The 21,208-nt window shown below is 41.4% G+C and overlaps 1 protein-coding gene across 1 annotated transcript in view; it reads left to right on the top strand.

Moving 5' to 3' along the window:
* LOC132397215 (glycogen [starch] synthase, muscle-like) overlaps window positions 1–21,208 on the top strand; it is a 124,930-nt gene that overhangs the window by 18,385 nt on the left and 85,337 nt on the right. The window contains exons 2-4 of the mRNA XM_059975665.1: window positions 2,739–2,920; window positions 11,859–12,050; window positions 16,532–16,717. Coding sequence (XP_059831648.1) covers window positions 2,739–2,920; window positions 11,859–12,050; window positions 16,532–16,717 — 560 coding nt within the window. The remainder of the gene's footprint in view (window positions 1–2,738; window positions 2,921–11,858; window positions 12,051–16,531; window positions 16,718–21,208) is intronic.

The following is a 21,208-nucleotide window of genomic DNA, read 5'->3' as shown; positions in this document are numbered from 1 at the left end:
ACTTCTGTGTGCAGCAAGTATAAGAACCTGTACCTCATTCTCAAGACAAAACTCTGAAAATAGTTGAGAATTAAGAGCATGAGATTTGACTTTATTTACCACTGTGATAACTGCATTTAATGATTTGTACAGCTGATGAAGCATGCAAACCATCACTGTTTTATTGTTCTGGCACACGTTTTGAAGTGTATTTCATTCCTAAAAGTTTTCACAAAGTGACTGCAAATAGACCAAGTTCTTGATTGTTTTATCAGAGCATATTCTTTTCAAATGTTCAAGGAGTCTGTTTTTGCCGTATTTGAAAGATCTTTTTTTCACACAGCAGATGTACTGGCTGTTGTTAGTTGCTTGGTGCTGGTATAAGTTCATATTTCAGATACTCTATACCTTTTCATTTGGTTTGTTTCTGCTATTCTCGTGGCAGATTAAAGACCACAGTCAATTGTGTATTGATTAAGTCCAACCTTAAGCACTGCAATCAATAACGGGGAAAGTTAGGATGTCATCATAGTTCAGGCAAAATCTGACTGTCCGCCTGAAGGTATATAAAAGGGGGTAGTGATGGCTTGGTTGGGCCATGGGCTAAAGAAATGTGATCAAAACCATTCGAAAAGGCAGATTCTGAACTTTACCCCTTTGAACACCATACCCTAATTCACAGGAAATGTGTCACTGTGATTAGAGTATGGGCATCGTTCTAGCTAACACTGGACTACAATAATGTGTAGGCTGGGTCTGGAAACGACTCGATTTTCTTCAGCAAACACGAGGAAATCTGCAGATGCTGGAAATTCAAACAACAACACACACAAAATGCTGGTGGAACACAGCAGGCCAGGCAGCATCTATAGGGAGAAGCGCTGTCGACGTTTTGGGCCGAGACCCTTCGTCGGGACTAACCGAAAGGAAAGATAGTAAGAGATTTGAAAGTAGTTGGGGGAGGGCGAAATGCGAAATGATAGGAGAAGACCGGAGGGGGTGGGATGAAGCTAAGAGCTGGAAAGGTGATTGGTGAAAGTGATACAGGGCTGGAGAAGGGAAAAGATCATGGGACAGGAGACCTCGGAGAAAGAAAGGGGGGGGGGGAAGCACCAGAGGGAGATGGAGAACAGGCAAACAACTAAATATGTCAGGGATGGGGTAAGAAGGGGAGGAGGGGCATTGACAGAAGTTAGAGAAGTCAATGTTCATGCCATCAGGTTGGAGGCTACCCAGCTGGTATATAAGGTGTTGTTCCTCCAACCTGAGATTGGATTCATTTTGACAATGGAGGAGACCATGGATAGACATATCAGAATGGGAATGGGACGTGGAATTAAAATGTGTGGCCACTGGGAGATCCTGCTTTTTCTGGCGGACCGAGTGTAGGTGTTCAGCGAAACGGTCTCCCAGTTTGCGTCAGGTCTCGCCAATATATAAAAGACCACACCGGGAGCACAGGACGCAGTATACCACACCAGCCGACTCACAGGTGAAGTGTCGCCTCACCTGGAAGGACTGTCTGGGGCCCTGAATGGTGGTGAGGGGGGAAGTGTAAGGGCAGCTCGACAGCGCTTCTCCCTATAGATGCTGCCTGGCCTGCTGTGTTCCACCAGCATTTCGTGTCAATTTTCTTCAGTCCAGGTTCCTCGTGTTATGCCAAATACAGAGTTGTCACATTGCTTTTCCACAAATATAATGTGCTTCGAGCCAAGTCTAAGAGGACAGTGGGTTAACAAGCGATGAGGCAATTATGTGATCTTTGTAATCAATTACGAGGCACTGAGGATCAAATGCTTATCATAAGTAATTTATTTCTGAAATTGTCGGTAATCTGTCAGCTGCCTCATTTGCTACCGATCACCCCCCACCACCCCCTTTATCTTTAACACCACTTTAGAAACTGCCACCGCTCCCCGGGGGTGATATTGCCCATTTTGGGTTAGATGAAATTATCCATGCATTTTCATTAAATAGCTGTTGCTAGTCAAAGGACACAATGCTGGACTTGTGTTGACTGCCGGAACAGGTAATTGTTTAAAGAGTAATGATTCTCTGATGTTAATGTGCGAGGAAATGTTAAAAAAAACACTTACTTCCTGCTTGACTTCAGTGTAGGAAAATGTGCCTAAGCCTTTCACGGGAACTATTGTCATGGAGCCAAAGGCTCAGAGATAATTGGAAGAATGGATAAAAGGTTAAAATAGAATATAAAAATGTACATAATGGAACAAAAAGTTAGAGAGATGGGAATTCTAGAGTCTCTCGCACAGCCCACTGAAGATACAGCTTTGATTCTGGGCTGACATAAGTGAAGGATATGTGAGGGGACATTTTGTAATTCAGCCCAGAGTCTTTTCCATCAACTGGATGTGCGAGTCCTGTCGTGGCACGGTATGAAGTGTGTTTATTGGAGAAGCCATGTGATAACTTGTTTGGAAAATGCAGAGAATTCACATTGCTGAAGAGATATAATAATTATCTAGCTAAGATTAGATGTGGATATTTTAAAACATGCACCATAAACCAAGGTTATGAAGCGGGATATCTCACTGTCGAGAGGCACACCTGTATGAAATAAAATAGATAATTAGTCTAAGTAATTTAGAATTTCAAAACATCTTTTCCTTTGGAGGGTCAGTTTTCATTAAAAGGTGATTGTGCATGGGATTGTTGGAAGAGTGACTTTTTTTTCGTGCTTTATGGACTTGAATGCGTATTCCTGTGTTCACTTTCTCATTGCCCTTTCTTTGTTCCAGTGGGTGGTATCTACACTGTCATCCAAACCAAAACAAAGCTGACAGTGGATCAGCATGGAGAGAATTACATTTTGATTGGCCCATATGTTGAGAACAGTGTCAAGACACAAGTTGAGCTGATTGAACCACCGAATCCAGCCATTAAGCGCACTATTGATTTGATGAACTCCAGGGGTTGTAAGGTATTGTAAATTCCTCCGTTCTGCCTAGATGGGGTATGACTCAGTGTGCGGTTAAAATAGAGAGTGTGATAAGTGGGCTGGGAATTTAATGGGGATCTGTGTAGCAAAGGAACTAACTTTAAAGAATATTGTAAAATAAATCATTCCAGTGAGCCACTTAGCCCTTAAGAGTTCTGAGATCCTGATGCCATGAACTTTTATTGATACCATGTTACGTATGTTTAAACAAAAGAAATGTTTATTGTGATTATGATCTCAATTTTGACTCTTGAGACTTTGCTACATTTCTTGTAAAGAATGAGATGGCTACCATTTCTATGAATGGCATGGGAACTTTAGGAGGAGATAGGTTAAGACTGCATTGTGGGAACATGTTCTTGTTAATTACAGTGCTCGTTTTCAGGTGGAACCTATAAAACAAGCCTGAGCTTTCTTGGGAAATAGTTGCAAAATATTTGAACCATGATTATCCATATGATTTTGCAAATAATTTTAGTTTATCCTTGAAAGCTTATAATTTACAGCAGATGGTACATCATGAACTTTAAAATAAACTGTCAACTTCTTTGATATCCCAAACCTAAGACACTTGATCTTCCTCACTTAGTCCTCATCAGTGAGCCCATAAGATGCTGTTTATAATTTTATCTTTGTACTATGTGATTTGGAGAGGAAATTGGAATTGTGAGATGGGTTTTGTGTGGAATATTGGTGAGGGCCCAAAGCAGAAAGTCGTCTTAATGGAAAAGTTTCCAGAGACTTAGACAGACAGACAGACATACTTTATTGATCTCGAGGGAAAATGGGTTTCGTTACAGTTGCACCAACCAAGAATAGAGTAGAAATATAGCAAAATAAAACCAGAAATATTTAAATAATAATAAGTAAATTATGCCGTGGAAATAACTGATTGAATATCAATGACTAATGGGAAAAATAAATCTCATTACAAGGAGTTTAAATATGGGATGGGAGAGCCTAAGATTAGGAGGAGGTGGGTGAAGATGGTCATGTTTTACTCAGTACAGTACACAACTGGTTGTTAAACTGGGACCATGCCACCTTTCACCGTCCTGCCTGTCTGTGAGGGCTGTCTTTGCTGTGACCGAAAAATTGCCAAACTAGATGGGAAAATATCTCAACTTTGTCAGATTAAGGATGTCAAGCAGTACCTCGACTCCTTCGTCACTATGGGTGCCACAGCTATCGCTGGAGAAGAGCTTCACTCCACTGTCCCCTAGATTGGGCCTCCTTTGGAGGCCACTCTAGCCAGGCCCAAGGCATCAGCCAGCTCAACTCCCTGCTTAGCGGGACCTTGGACAGTTGTAGGAACGCGTAGGTGCTCCAATCCTTCACTTGCATTACAAGAAATAGATTCAACTATAGAAAAGATTCAATGTCCAAGTGTTTTCTCCGCTGACCGACTCATTTCATCCTCCATCACCTGGGGCATCAGGGACTCATTTGTGAATGGTGAGATACCACCAGCAGCTCCATGCCACTCTGGACTGCCAGTGGGTACCTCCCCACCTCCACTACACCTCATGCAGGGTAGCTTTCAGGTTAACTCCTTGTCTGCCATGTCACTGCGGATTCCGTGATCTTCTCCCCTGCCTCCACCAATGCTGATAATTGGTGACTTCATCATCAAGAACATCGCATCAAAGCTAAGTGTGACTGTTTGTTTTCCCAGCGTTAAAGTTGATGATCTGACGTACGAGCTCACATGCTTGCTAACTGACCACCCCTCTAAAAAAGGATCGTTCGCCACATTGGCACGAATGTCATTGCTCAGCAATGATCTGAGCTGCTCAAACGTGACTTTAGTGGTCTCTGTGAATTTATAAAAATCAGTGACGAGGATATTTTATCTCCAGACCAATTCCTAAGCTGGGTCATGGTTCTGGTCTTTAGCAAGCAACTCAGCATGATTGGCTTTTGAAGCAATGTAGAGAGATGAACTTTGACCTCATTGACAATTTTAATCTATTTTGGGAACACGCCACATTTTTCAAACCTGATGGTCTTCACCGAAACAGTTTTGGCTCACAGATGTTGTCTGCAAACCCATTCCACTGCACTCGGACAAACCCATGTGTATGAATATTCAGCATAAATGGAACGTGTGATCCATCCCTAACTACTTCCTCCAGCTTTGCAAATGTTACCAGTCCTAGTCAGACCATTGTCAATGGAAGGGCCCCAGATTGAACTATCCTGTTATAGGTGCCAACAGAAATAACCTTCTACTCTTAAAATCTACCTCCCCTGTTGCACACTCCAAGTTACTCTGCTTAAGATAGCTCTTCTAAATATGAGATCCCTTCTAAATAAGACTTTTATCTTGTATTACCTCCATAGACCTTAATTTTATGTTCTTAACTGGGACGTAGTTAAAGCTAAATGAGTACAGCCAGTTATCTGAATTGTGTCCCCCTGACAATGACAGTTTCAGGGTACCAAGGTGGCAGGTTTGTCACTGTGTTCAAAAGACATTTTAGGTCCAATCTACTGTATGTCAACAATTTTTTGAGGTACATATGTTTAAAATTTGTGGTATAGCTCCTGTCCTCTGCTTATTATTTATCACCCTCCTAAATCCAATGCCTGCTTTCTCTCAGAATTCTTATCTTCTATTATATTGAACTATGACAGGATTGTCATCGCTGGTGATTTCATATTAATGACCTCTGCAAAGCAAACTCTATGGCAGCTGAATTCATGAACTTACTAGACCACCGAGATCCTGCCCAGCATGTCACTGAGCCCACCCACCGACGTGCTAATGACAGAAGGGTTAAATATTATTAACATCCTTCTCTCTGATCAGTTTTCTGTACTTTTTGATGCCCTCTTGAGACCTCGGAAGAAATTATAGTTAAAAATGGGTTCTTGATGCTGCAACACGACTTAAATTTTCTGAGCTGCCTAGTTTAACTGACCCATGTGACCAAAACTGTGCAATAAATGAATTGGTTGAATTTTTTTCAATAATAACTTGACAAGTATATTAACCACAGTGGTCCCACTTAGAGTTAAAATAAAATCAGTCAGTGAAACTTTGCCATGGTTAAACAATTCTGTCTGCACAATCAAGATCATGCAGAGTGGCTGAGATAAAGTAGAGGAAAACTGGACTAGACATCCAGCATAATATTTTCAAGGGAAAAGTAGCCTCTTTTAATGCTGCTATATGCTCTGCAAGAAGAGCACAATTCCAACATTATAATAGGGAATAATGATGATTCAAGAATATTGTTCTCTACTATAAACCAACTGTTGAAACCTGCCCAAGCAGCTAATGTCCTCAGTCAAGCAAATGCCACAAAATGAGAGGAATTCATAATTTTTTTTATCAAGTTTATTTTTATTTTTTATTTTGTTTTCAAGTTTATACTTCTGTAATCACTTTGAACTGCATCATCTGTATGGAAAGTGCTCTGTAAATGAAGTTATGATGTTTTAGAAAGTTTGTGGAAATAATAGTGATTGGCATCAAGGTGAGACTACAGGTTCTGGGTGTGGGTAAGTGTGTAGAAATGATTAAAACAAAGGGAGACCAGAGGGTGTCTGATAAATCATCCTTTTATTCAATTTTGCAATCTTAACAGTTTTGGTGAGGCCGGAATAGATTGCTCATTCCTGTTTTGGGAGATTATTGACAGCATATCTGTCCCTCAGGTAATATGCCTGCTGCAAAAATCTTCAACTCAAATGATAATGGAAAGAGGTGGCATTATTATTTTTGGTGGATGTTGTTTTGATGGAGGGTCTGTCTCTGGATGATTCAGTGATGAATCAGGCCCAGAGCATTCTGAGGCGACTAAAACTGAAGTTTGGTTGTCGATTTGGGTGCTGGGCCAGATTGAAAGAGTCAGGGTGTCAGGGCGCGAGGCAAGAGAAGGGCGGGTTCACATTGCTGCTTCACTGGGTTTACTCCACTCTGTGCTGAACTGTGCTCAACTATGGGACTCTCCTGTGGACTTCAGGACACTATTTGCTTGTGTTTTATTTTCTCTCTGTACATTGGGTGTCCGACGGCCTTTTTTTAATGTAGGTTTGTTTTATGGGATGATGTGTTTATTTTTCTCGACACACTGGGTTTTCGATGGTCTTTTTCTTTTATTAAGTGAGTTTTTCTGGTTTTGTTTGTTTCCTGGGTGCCTGATAGGGTTGTATAATGTATATATACTGTGATAATAAATGCACTTTGAACTTTGCAAGTGCCATGTCAATTAACTCAAGATCATTTCTGCACAAACTCTCCCAATGCAGAACACACAAAGGAAAATCATGGACATTCTGCGCCGTGTTTGACTCTGGGGCTTCATGGAGATAGAAGCTCGAGAGTGTGAGTGTGTGTACGGAGGGAGGTAGGTTTTCTCGTTGAAAGAGGAAAAAGGGATCAGGAGAAGGGTCATAGACTGGGAATCAGTGACGCTGGAAGGTCAGAGTGTGTTTGGAAGGGGTCTGATAATCTCTGCAGAGTGCGGATGATCAGTAATTGAGCAGTTATGGACAGTTTGGAAACCAAGATTGATATCCGATCCTTTTGTTTTTCAGAAACGGATGCTACTGGCAAGATCAACATTTTATCTGCTTTAATTGCTCATGAATAGGTGGCCTGCTTGTTAAACTGATGAAGCCCTTCTGGTGAATGTACACTTAGAACGTAGCTGGTGAGGGGGTTTCAGGATTCATACCTGGTGCCAACAAAGGAATGTATTATCAGGTCAGGATGGACTTGGAGGAAAACCTGAATGCACTGATGTCCCCAAGCACGTGGAATGTTTGGCTGCCTTGGAGGTTGAGGTTGTAGGGGTTTTCCAAGTGATACTAGCTTAGGCCTTCGCAGATAATGACAGTGTGTTTTATGGATGGTGCACATTGCAATTTCAGCGCAAAGGACCATAAGTGGGTCTTATTGAAGCTGCCCTTTGCACTCTGAAATTTACTAACTTTTTTTGCCTTCTAGATCTTCTAAAGGATTTGAGATATTAAGTGTGAGTCACTCACCCCTGGATACCCAATTTCTAACTTGCTTTGTGGCAATAGTACTTGTGTAGTTGGTCCAGCTTATTTTGTGAACAACATTCACCTTCAGGATGTGATTAATGAAAGATGCAGTAATGGTCAATACACTGAATATCTAGATAGATTATGAGACTCTTTGCTGGATGGTGATTGCTTGACCTTTTGGTGGCATCGATGATCATTATCAATGATCAGCCCACGCCGGATTGTTTATTTATTTATTTTTTTAATTTTGTGAATCAGCGTGGAATAGCCTGGCCTTTTGAGCTGAGCCACCCAGCAACCACTAATTTAACCCTCGCCTAATCACGGGACAATTTACACTGACCAATTAACCTACTCGCCTGTATGTCTTTGGACCGTGGAAGGAAGCTGGAGCGTCCGGAGAAACTGTATGCATTTCCACAGGAAGGACATACATTCTCCTTCCAGAGGACGATGGGGCTGAACTTCAAGCTCCGACATCCTGAGCTGTAATAGTGTCGCCTGAGTCGTACAGCAAGGGAGCCTCTGGTTGTGTGGATAGTGTAGGAGTTTGGAATGAGGACCTGAGGGATGGAGGGAACTCCAGGGTGGTTGGACACTAGGGATTCTGAAGTTCTCTGTCATGCCTAAAGTAATAACAAAGTAAATACCGAAGATGATGTGAATCTAAATTAAAACCAGCAAATGCTGGAAATGCTCAGTAGTTCAGGAAGCCACTGTGGAGAAATGTTTAATATCTGTAACCTTCCCTCAGACAGCAGAAGCTGGGTAATGACATTTTAAAGTACAGAAATGATAGAACTTGGAGGAGAAGTTTGTGATTTGGTGAAACACAGGAGGGATGAAGCAGATGATGGCACAAATTGCAAGAAGGTGGAAAAAGGAACTGTGTGGTGGAGGTGTAGATAGAATAATAATTCTCTGATGTTATTGAAGGCTCTAAAATGCTGTACTGAAAGATGCTGTTTGTCTTGCATTGTGCTTTGTTAGAGCTGTGTACGTTATAAAAGGACATAAGAAACTGAAGTAGGAGCAAGCTACATGGCCTCTCATGTCTGTTCTGCAATTTAGGAAGATCGTGGCTGATTTATTCCCCCCTCCAGCACCTTTTCTGTACCATCATCCAAATGGGATGGATCCCTTAATGTCTAAAACTCCACTTGTCACTGAACTCCAGATAAATAAACTTTTTCTTACTTCTGCACTGATTAGCTGACCTCTTATTTTGGGATTGTGATTGGTTCTAGATACCCTAGACAGGGAGAATTCATTACTGTATCTATCCTGTTTAGCCTTATAACAATTCTGTTTCATTGAGACCACCTGTCAGTTTTCTAAACTCGAGAGCTACGTGAAATCTGCTTAATACCGCCTCGTAACAAATTCAACATACCGGAACTCAATGCTGTGAACTTCGCCATAGTCTGCCTTTTGCAAATACAGGTGTAATCTAATCAAGGCCTGACTATAACTGAAGCAAGACATCTCTAGTCTTGTACTCAAATCTTTCTTGCAATAAAGGCCAATAAACTCCCTCCTTAATTGCTGACTGTACCTGAATATTAAGTTTCATTGATACATGTACTGTACACTTTGAACTCTGACATCTTTCAATCTCACCCCTTTGTTCTGCCTGACTATTTTTGCCACCAGGGTGAATGACCTCACAATCTTCCATGTTATTTTCCAACTACTTTTATCCATTCAATTAATCTGTGTATCCCCCTAAAGCTTCTCACAGCCCACACTGCCATTCAACATTGTGTTATTAGCAAACTTGTATATTATAATTGATCTGTTCATCTAAATCACTAGCATAAACTGTGAACAGCTGTGCCCCAACACCAAATACTATGGTATTCCATTAGTCTTAATTTATTAGACTTACCCCTGTAAGTAGAAGAACTGCTACACCTGCTCATTCACCTTCTCCCTCACCATCATTTAGGGCCCCAAACAGTCCTTCCAGGTGAGGCAACATTTCAGTAGATGTATCCGGTGCTCCAGATATGGCCTCTTCTACGTTGGCGAGACCTGACGTAGATTGGGGGACCGCTTTGTTGAGCAGCTTCACTCTATTGGCAAAAAGCAAGATTTCCCAGTGGCCAACCATTTTAATTCCATTCTCCATTCCCGTTCTCACATGTTGGTCCATTCTACAGACATGATGAATCTAATCTCTGGTTGGAAGAGCAACACCTTGCACTCTGCTTGTGTATTGATTTCTCCAACTTATGGTAATTTTTCCCCTTCCCTCTTCAATTCTCCACTCTGCCCCCGCCCCCTTGCCTCTTTTCTTCTCCTCAACTGCCTTTCACCTCTCACCTCCACCTCCTCCCTCCTCCTTCTCTTTCTCTCATGGTCTACTCTCCTCTCCAATCAGATTCCTCCTTCTCCATCTGTTTACCTTTTCCACCTATCACCTCCCAGTCTCTTCCTTCATACCCCTTCCCCTACTCACTGGCTTTACCTATCACCTTCCTGCATGTACTCATATTCTACTTCCTCCCCCTTCCATTAGAGTCCTGATGAAGGGTCTCAACCTGAAACATTGACTGTTTGCTCATTTCCATAGGTACTGCCTGACCTACTGTGTTCCTCCAATATATATTCCTCGAATAATTTCCATTAGTCAAGGCTTGAAAATGACCATTTATTCCTCCTACTTCCTGCCAATTAAACAATCTTCAATCTTTGCCATTCTAAAGGACACACCTAAGAATGAAGTGCCACCCAAGAGACACTGAAGCACAAGACTTTGCTTCAGAAAATAAGTTTGTCACAGTTCAAAGTACATTTATTATCAAACTGTGCCTACATTTTACAACCCTGAGACTCATCTCCCTGCAGACACTTTCTACAAATGTTTTTTTTCATTTAGAGTATCAAATTTCTTCTTCCTTCCAAAAATGATGAATTTTTCCTACACTATACTCAATTTTCCAATATTTAGTTCATTCATTGAACAGTTCAATATCTCTCTAGGCAGTTTATATCCTCGCAAATTGCCTTCCCGCTTATGTTGTGAGCAAATTTGGCTACTGTACACTTGTTTCTTCCAAGTCACATCTGGTTGTGAATGTGGTGAATGTTTAAAATAGTGAACAGTACTAATGAAATGTAGGAAACCTGCGACAGTGGGGTTAGAATGAGAGTGAGATTGAGGATTCATATGATAATAATTGGAAGTACTATGTCATACTTGCAAATTAGTAAGCAAATCAGTGTCGTATAAGGAGGAAACTGTCCAAATTTTTATGCTGTATATGCTGCCAATAATGCAAAGTACTAATGCATGAATGTTTCATCTGCAGAGAATGCTTGGGGTTCTAGACAGCAGAAAGAAAGGTGACAGGGCAGGTACTGCATTTCCTGCAGCTAGCTCAAAGCAGCCACAAAAACAGGAGTGTACCTTGGAGTGAACTGATAAACCTGGATGGAATGGTCCTTCAGAATGGCAAGAGGGAAGGACAGCAAGACAATGGCAGGGCCAGAAATAAAGGGAGATGTGCAGCAGACATTTGTGAAAGGAACAGAAACAGAAATCCCTATCGTGGTTCGAAGGGTGGGGGACATGCATTCATTTCCCATGGAAACAATGCATAGGGCGAAGGGTCTGTCAAACATGGAGGATGAACTAATCCCTTCCCTTCACAGTTGTGTAGACTGTTGTACGTGTTTAAATATATTGAGAGAACATTGGTTATGAGATACATTTGGAGGCAAGACTGCGCTCATATTCTGACATATTGTAAGAGTCAAGAGTATTTGGGTATTCTGTTATTAAAACTAATAATCTGAAAAAATGGATGAAGTTGCTGTCACATTTCTTTGTTTATCTCAGTGAAAACAAGTAATGTATCATTCATTATGACACGATCCTAGAGGCTTCTGACATTTAGCTTGTTCTGTCTTGCAGGTCCATTTTGGCAGATGGCTGATCGATGGAAGTCCTTACGTTGTGCTACTAGACATTGCTGCCTCCAGCTGGAGTCTAGATCAGTGGAAGACGGAGTTATGGGATGTGTGCAATATTGGAATTCCCTGGTTTGACAAGGAAGCTAATGATGCAGTGCTGTTTGGTTTTATCACTGCATGGTTCTTGGGCGAAGTAAGTATACTGGTACCTTCTCCGTTCAGCATTAGGACATGGCCTGGACTTTCATTGAGGCTTACAGGATGAGATTTCTAGAACGGTGCTCGTTACATGGGCGCGGGTGGGGTTGCGCTCCTCAGAGTTGTTCAAAATCAGAGTGGCTGAACAAATAACAATTTTTAGTGGTAGAAATGCCACTGCCAGATTAAAGACTGTTTTGGATAACATAAATGTTTTTAAATACCATCTTAAAATTTGAACTTTCAAAACATGGTATTTGATACTTTAAAAGAGCCAGTGAGATATTTGTGAAATGTCAGGGTCAGAGCCTCCCGCACTGCAGAATGAATGAAGGAGGTGACCTGTTATTTCTCTGCCATTAACGCTGTTCAAGGGACAGCATGGATTCACCATCAGCCCCAAACCGGTGGCCCATTTCCTGGATCAAGTTTTGCCCCAGTGCTCAAGGAAGAGGCCCTGTAACAGGCATCAGCCACAAGTCACAGTTCCATGTACGGGGCCTCAGCACCAACGATTGCTGAGGTTGTTGGAGGCTAGTTACCTCAGCCACGGGATGTCCTTATGGCAGTGCCATTGGTCTAGCCATCCATGCCTTATCAATGACTTCCTTCCTTCTATAAGGTCAGACGTAGGAATGCTCACTGATGATTCACCAGGTGCTGTACCACTTGGTACTGCTTGATAAATGAGACCGCTAAGGCTTGCATACTGCAAGACTTGAATAACTTTCATGCATGACTCGGCAAGTAACAAGTATTGGCACCGCAAATTGTAGGTTAATGTTTATCTCCGAACAGATGGATTTTATCTTTTGAATCGTGACCTTAAGCAGCATTACCGTTGCCAGGTTCCCTCTTGCCAACTTTCCCGGCGGTCGGCATTGACCAGAAACGCACCTTGACCAGCCATATACATACGATAGATACAAGAGCATTAATGGATTGTTCTGTCGCAAGTGTCTCACCAAAGTAGTTACCTGCTTTCTTCTGATGTGAAAATGAGGCACTACAACACCACCCACATTGCCAATTGAAATTCCAGGGATTCCTCAACAGCTCAAAAGTTCATTTAGTAACTGCCAGGTGGCCTGGCCCCTTCCCCTTCTTCAGCACTCTCAATCTCACAAAGGAGATCTGTAACTGAGTGTCAACTGGCTGTTCATCCTCCAATAGCCTTTGTTACTATAAGGATTCATATACCAAAAAAACAATCAAGAGCTTTCCCCTGTACCGTCTCACTGAAACGGTTAATGATGGACAGTGATATAAACTAATACACTCTCTGTATTGTGATTCATAAAAGTCACCAGCTTTATGTTAGCCCACGTACAGTACTCACCCTGAGTGTGCTACAGAGAATCCCTTTTCCCGTTATACCTACAGTACCTGGCCCAATCTTAGCACCACACCCAGAGTCAGAACGTGATCCTCAAAATCAGCAGACTCGGGTCGCAAGTGACGTTCCCCTTTAAGCATAAAGAGCTTGGTAATAAGCTGGTCTGCAAGTACAACTGAAATGAAGAGAACTTGCACCACCACCCCTGACTATCCTGCTGGCAAATGTACAATCTCTGGAAAATAAGACTGAAGACCTCAGAGCAAGATTGCGGTGCCCGAGAAACATTTTTGTTGTACTTTGTTTTATGGAAACATGGCTCACACCCGCCATTTTGGATGTAGCACTTGCAGCCCAAAGGCTTCACCGTCCGCCGGAAAGGCCGATGTTTTTAAAGGTAGGAGGAGATAGAGTTTGCTTTATGATTAACTCATAGTTGTGCACGGACATGGCAGTTCTGTCTTAATCTTGCTCGCCCGAGCTAGAACATCTAGCAGTGTTTGTGTCATCCAGTTTATCCACCAAGGGAGTTTTCTGCCGTCATTCATCTCAGACCAGCGTCAGGCAGGTACTGGAGGAGCTGATCACCATGACCAGCAGTCACGAAACAGCACACCCTGATGCCTTCCCTATCAACCAGGCCAGCTTGAGAAGTCCCTGCACAATCACCACCAACCTGTGGAGTCAGGGGAGCCAACACACTTTGAGCCAAACTGCACAAAGCCAAACTAGAAGCCACGGACGAACCAGGAGATTTGTTGTCTGCTGAGAGTTAGATCTGTGGCACTCAAGACCGGTGATATAGAATTAGGCAAGATGTCCAGGTGCGACTTACAGGGGGCTATTTTAAAAGTGGAAAAGCAATTCTGATTGAAGTTGGAAACTGAATTGGATACACAACTGCTCTGGCAGGGTTTGCAGGTCACTACTTCCTACAAGGCAAAACTTAACAACGTGAATAGCTGTGATGCTTCACTCCCAGATGAGCTGGCAGAGTAAAACTACACCTGCGTGAATCCCTGCGGCTTTTTGTGACCCTCTGATCTCTGACTCAGTCTTCCAAGCGAATGTTTTTGTCAGGTACAGGTTTTATAAATTTTGCAATGTGATTACCCATCAAAAGGTTGCACAATTAATTTCTGAGAGATGAAAATAAATTAATTTAAGTGGTCATATCTTTTACGTTAGGTTTTAGTGGAGCTAGACCAATTTGTCCTAAACATAATCAATATATTGTGATATTTTTGAAAACTATATTGTCTTTATATGTTGTGCCATAGTCTATGTATTTGTTCATTTTTCCCATTTCCTCTGCCATCAATAGAATACTTTGCAAAGAGGGGTGCTTTTGGCCCTGATATTGCTTCTGCCTCCAATGAAGACCAGATTTTGGACTATTATTGTTGTTTTGTGGTTTATGCTTTTGTGGAAACACCTTTCACAGTTCTGAAATAGAATACAGTTTTGGTTGGAAAAAATTACAGTACACCTCAGAATCAGAATCAGGTCTATTATCTCCAGCATGTGACGTGAAATTTGTTAACTTAGCAGCAGCAGTTCAATGCAATACATAATCTAGTAGAGAGGGAGAAAATAAGAATAAGAATAAATAAAGAAGTAAATCAATTACATATATTAAATAGTTTATTTTAAAATGTGCAAATAAACAGAAGTACTGTATATTAAAAGAAGTGAGGTGGTGTCCAAAGCTTCAAAGTCCATTTAGGAATCGGATGGCAGAGGGAAAGAAGCTGTTCCTGAATCACTGAGTGTGTCCCTTCAGACTTCTGTATCTCCTGCCTGATGGTAACAGTAAGAAAAGGGCATGTCCTGGGTGCTGGAAGTCTTTAATAATGGAGGCTGCCTGCAGAATAACTATTCTGGCTTTGCAGCTGTGAATATGTGCTTTCCTTAATGCATACATCTTCTTTGGCCTAGAATCTCTCCCTTCATGAACAGTCCAAAATGAAGGGGACAAGATGGCACAAAGGGCATAACCTTCTTGTGGTTTTTAACTATTCAGAAACCTTAAGAGTTTCCTATGATAACACTTGTGAACAAGAAAGTTTGATATAATATTTTGCTTGCAGTTGAACAAGCTAAAAATTGTTTGCTTGATTATTATCCTTGTGGCGAAAAGTACTGGCTATGTGCCAGGTAAAAGTTCCTTGGGATTTCTCTTTTGGGTCTTTGGTTTGGTAAGCAGGCAAGATTGCAGAAGTGTATTACAAGCTCCTGTCACTGGGGAGTTAATTTCCTGTTAGAGTAACCACTCTGAGATGCTACACGTAGTCATTGCTTATATATTTAGGTCCAGATATGGTAGAAGTTAGAGGAGAGGAGAAGTTGGATTTTTCGTAACTGGAATGCCGGAGAGCTTATCACCACAACAACCCTGGCTTCATCTTATTAGAAATATTTCCCAGTGAATAAGTTGAAGCCAGGATTGTTGTGATGATCCAGTCCTTCCCATTCTCTCAGCAACTTAAAACTAACCCTGTTTTGTCTCTTTCCTATTTCTAGTTGTGTCTTTGACCTGTTGTTACCAAATCTGTTGAGTGTTTTTAGCATTTTCTGCTTCGTTTTTTTTTCTTTTGTTGATTTGTAACATTGCCTGGGCTGTTTATTTAACTTGGGCCCTCTTCTGTGATGGTCCCTGGGCCATTTCTTTTATACTGTCTTTTCCATTTTGTGAATTGCATAATTATGTTTAATTTCTCTTTGCTTATTTCCCTTTGCCAGTTTTCTCTCTGCTCTGGCCAATGACAGCTGTGCTTCCCTGTTCTGGAGTTTAGTTTGGTTGTAAACACCAGCTGTTTGCCTATGTCAAAATCAAAATCCTTACAACACTTTCCATCTTTATAAGATCATATTGATCTATAAATGTCTTTAATCGGAAAAATGAGTTGCCCCAATCATGAAGTTCAAAACTTACCGATCATAAATGAAGTAAAAGTAACATTTCTAAGTATTTTTGCATGTGATCTTATTTTTAGGATGCACTTCTTTTAGAAAATCAGAGTTCAGGAATTGTTTATTGTAATGGACCTATCTGTGCAATCAGTCTGGAGATTTATAATGTTGACAATATGTCTTATTGCAATATGTGTGTTTAAGTTTAACCTTACTTTATTTTGTAGTTTGTGGCCCAAAGTGAGAAAGGGACCTTTCTCCTTGCACATTTCCATGAATGGCTGTCAGGTATTGGCCTTGTTTTGAGCCGCATTAGAAAAATCCCCGTGGCAACGATCTTCACAACACATGCAACTCTGTTGGGACGCTACCTCTGTGCTGGGAACGTGGACTTTTACAATAGTCTGAAAAAAGTAAGTCTGCATTTGGAGTCTCTTTCTGGCTTCCATGTTGAATAGACTAATACCATCATCAAATGGTATAGATAAAGCATATTGATGCAAGAACCCAGCTTAGAAATTAATGCCCTAAATGAAGAACAATATGTTTTCATTTTTGGAACATGACTGGACAAGTTATTGCTATATACAAAAAGTTAATGAGGAAATGTTATTTGATCTAGCAGGTGGATTTAAAAATGGAAAAAAGGCAATTGAATATGGTTTAAACCTGGCACAAAGACATAAAATGTCTAAACTATCGAATGGAAATATTGTTTTGAAATACAGTGTTTGATATGGAAATATGCTGCGCAGTATTTTTTATATGGCTGCCCCACTTTTAACAAAGTTTTTCTTCCTGCATCTTGAAACTCTATGAAGCATCACGGAGAGTCACGATAGTTGCCCATTTCAGACTGATCAAGGGGTTTACAATCCTGCAGAGGAGTCAAAGGTTCAGCAGTGAGACAGAGAACACAACGTCACCAGTTCTGAAGTGCAGAAAAAATGGTTCAGTTTCAATGCCTCCCTCTCCCCCACCCCACTTCACCCCACCTAATGTTCCATCTAAGGTGCGTGTGTGTGACGCATACATCTTTTGCTACAAGTGCACAAAGACATTTAAACCACGCAAAAAAGATTGTCACCCTCTGCCTCATTGGCAAGTTAAATATATTTCACAATCTTACACAATTATAGTTCTTTTTCTGGTTTCGGATGCAGACGTGGAGTTTGCAATGATTTGTCTGTAGAGTTTAGAATTGGCTTATTTATGCTGTTTGTACAGAAGTTACTCATTCGCTATGTTCAATTCCAATGACACAAAGGTTGTGAAATGCAAAAGAACTGCTAGTTCATTTAAAGCAGAATGGCTTAATGGAACAGTAGAAACAGCTGCACTGAAAGCTCTTGAGGTCAGGAATATGCCACTATGAGAAATATTTATGCGCAATACAGAAACTAGACTACCTGCATGTGTTGTTGCAATGGAGAAGCGAAGTGATATTTGGAAACCTGACTTTTTAAAGCCTCCTTTAGCAAGCAGATCACATATGGACAGTGTCCTTCATTACCCACTACAAGCCTGCTACTTATGTTTTATGAGTGTGCAAATGAACGAGACTGAAAACGATCAAACCCACAGAGGTCAGAGTTCTTATTGAGAGTATTTGTAGCTGGTAAAATGATTATCTTTATGTATAAAATCCAGTGTGCAAATGTTGTCACTGCAGGAATGTTGCACAGTACAGTATTTTTGCGCAAACTGGTCATTACAAATTAGAAAGAACATTGCCCCCACCCATATTTCAGAGAGTGCATTCAAGACTAGCCAGTATGAAGAAAAACAGTCCCTTGTCCCTTAACCCCATTCTGCTTTTCATGCAAAGCGACTAAATTTGCATCCTTTGGTTTCTGATCCTACTGTCATTTCTCCTTATTTACTCAGTCAATTCCATTACTTTCTCTCTTCCTCCATCTTCCGGTTGCTATCAGCCCTCATTCCCAACTCCATTCTGTGACTTCCCTCCGCACTTGCTGCAAGTTGTTGACAGCTTCCTTTTTACTGTGATGCCCCAAGCTAGAATTTCCAGTGAAAGCCAACTAGTAGTTAATATTTTATTATAACTTCCCTTTTTTGATAATGTATTTCTCAATCTCTAAAGCCTTTTTATTTTAGAAGTTTTAGCTATTTGTCCTACTACTTTCAAAATTAGGCTAAGATGCCTTCCAATACTCTCCAGAAACTAATTGCACTTAAAACCATGTGTACATTCAGGGAAAACATTGAAAGTGAAAAAGCATGTGTCATTTGGTTAGAATTTGATTTGTGCTGTTTCCCCTAGACTAACTTAAATTTCCCATTGAGATTTAATGCTTTATTTTCACTTTTCATTTATCATTGGTGAGGCTGCTATTTAGCCAGCATTTATTGACCATCTCTAATTGAAAATTTCAGTGAATTTGATTATCAAGGTACATATCTTCACCATATGTATCCCCGAGATTCATGTTCTTGTGGCATGCTCTACAAATCTAGAGAATAGTATCTATAACAGGATCAATGAAAGACTGCTCAACTAGGCTATTCAACCAGAGTGCAGAAGACAACAAACTGTGCAGATGCAAAGATCAATAAATAACAACAAATAAAGGTAGCAGTGAGTTGCCACCCTGAACTTCTGCAGTACATCTGATGAAGGTTCTGTTGCAGAAGGAATTACAGAATTTAGACTCGGTGGAAATGAAGTGATGATGAGATATTTCCAATTCAAGTTGGTGTGCGACTAGATGGGCAACTTGCATGTGAAGATGTCCCTCTTAGTGAAAGTACTCATTTGTTTGGGAGGTGCTGTTGGAGGAGCCTATGTGAGTAAGTTGAGTGGATGTTGTACACTGCGTACGATTAAAGGAATTATATTAATGAATCTTAACTAAAGGGTTAGTAAAGAATAACAAGAACAAAAGGGCCCATTCTAATTAGACAGACAGATGTGCACAAGTTGCTCATCTTGAACTTCTCTGTCACTCACTCACGCGCTGGGCCCTTGGTCAGTGTGAAAGAACACATCACCTTCCGAGCGTCGCTTGCAATCCATCCTGAACAAATGGGTCTCCCCCCGGATCGTATGCTACGACCGTCTTTTCTCTAACAAAAGCACCAAGCCCAACCTTAGTGTCCCTCACCGGAGAAACCTCCCCTTAATTGACCATCCTAACTGAATGGCACACATTTCTCCTCATCTCTTACCTTCAACAATAACCCAAACAAGCAAGAAAACAGAACAGACTTCTCTTACAGAACTGCCAAAACGAAATGCATAGGGCATAACAGTGAAAATATGAACCAGGGCATTGCATTAACTGTAACCACAAGGATTCTATGTCTTCTGATCCTATGTCACTTCTTTCTAAGGATTTGATTTTGTTTTTGTATCAACGGAGCCACCCCACCCTTTTTATGCCCAGCTGCCTGTCTTTCTGACACTATGCATATCCTTGAATGTTAGCTCCCAGCTGTGATCTTCTTTCAGCTCTGTGATGCTCACAATGTCATCCTGCCAATTTGTAACCGCCCTACAAGATCACTTGCATTATTTTATACATTGCGTGCATTCCTTTATACCACATTCACCACCCTTTTCAATTTTTTTTACTCCACATTGTTTGAAGTTAATTTTTTAACACTTACTAAACTTGTTCTCTTTTTCTTTATTTTGGAGACTTTAGTAACCTTTCCTGCACTGTCCTCTTCAACACTCTTCCAAGCTGTTGAACCCACTGCCATAGCATCTAGTGAAAAGCCCTATCCAAAGCCCTAGTTATGCTATTCACCAGGTCTCTGGTCCCAGGATGATTCAGGTGAAGCCCAACCCGTTGTGATAGCTCCCTTTTTCCCCAATACTGGTGCCAGTGTTCCACAAATTCAAACCCACTTCTCCCACACCAATCTTTGAGCCACACATTTAGTTCTCTAAATCGTACAAAAGGTAGTGGATACTGTCCTGTCCATCACCTCACCATTGAGCACTGTCACAGGAAAGCAGCACCCCTCAGGAAGAAGGTACAGGAGCCTTAGGATAGACAGGCCTCTCACCACCAAGTTCAGGAACAGTTACAACCCTTCAGCCATCTGACTTTTAAACAAGTGAGGATAACTTCGCTCAACGACACACAAAAAGTGCTGGAGGAACTCAGCAGGGTCAGGGAAAATCTACGGAAAAAATTACAGTCGACGATTCGGGCCAAAACCCTTCGGTAGGACTGGAGAAAAAAAGCTGAGGGGTAGATTTAAAAGGTGGGGGGAATGGGAGAGAGAGAACCACCAGGTGTTAGGTGAAAGAGACGGAGGTCATGGAAGAAGAAAAATGGGGGGAGGAGCACCAGAGGAAGGAGATGTGGGGGCTAGGAGATGAGGTGAGAGAGAGAAAGGGGGATGGGAAATGGTGAAGGGGTGGTGGAAGGCATTACCGGAAGTTTGAGAAATCAATATTCACGTCATCAGGTTGGAGGCTACCCAAGCGGAACATCAGATATTTTTACTCCTACCTGAGTGTGGCCTTCTCACGACAGTTGAGGAGGCTGTGGGTGGACATATGGGAATGGGAATAGGAAGTGGAGTTAAGTCTTAAGGCTGGAATTTGTGGGTGTGAATTGGGATGATGTTTTTGCAGGGAAATGTACTATGGACATGTGGTCGATGTTTAGGGATCTCTTGCAGGATGTTAGGGATAAATTTGTCCCAGTGAGGAAGATAAAAAATGGTAGGGTGAAGAAACCATGGGTGACAATTGAGGTGGAGAATCTAGTCAGGTGGAAGAAGGCAGCATACATGAGGTTTAGGAAGCAAGGATCAGATGGGTCTATTGAGGCATATAGGGTAGCAAGAAAGGAGCTTAAGAAGGGGCTGAGAAGACCAAGAAGGGGGCATGAGAAGGCCTTGGTGAGTAGGGTAAGGGAAAACCC

This window comes from Hypanus sabinus, chromosome 7, assembly GCF_030144855.1.
Source record: "Hypanus sabinus isolate sHypSab1 chromosome 7, sHypSab1.hap1, whole genome shotgun sequence".
Lineage (NCBI taxonomy): Eukaryota > Metazoa > Chordata > Chondrichthyes > Myliobatiformes > Dasyatidae > Hypanus > Hypanus sabinus.
Note: the sequence above shows the minus strand (reverse complement) of the source record. Positions and strands in the feature narration are given on the sequence as shown.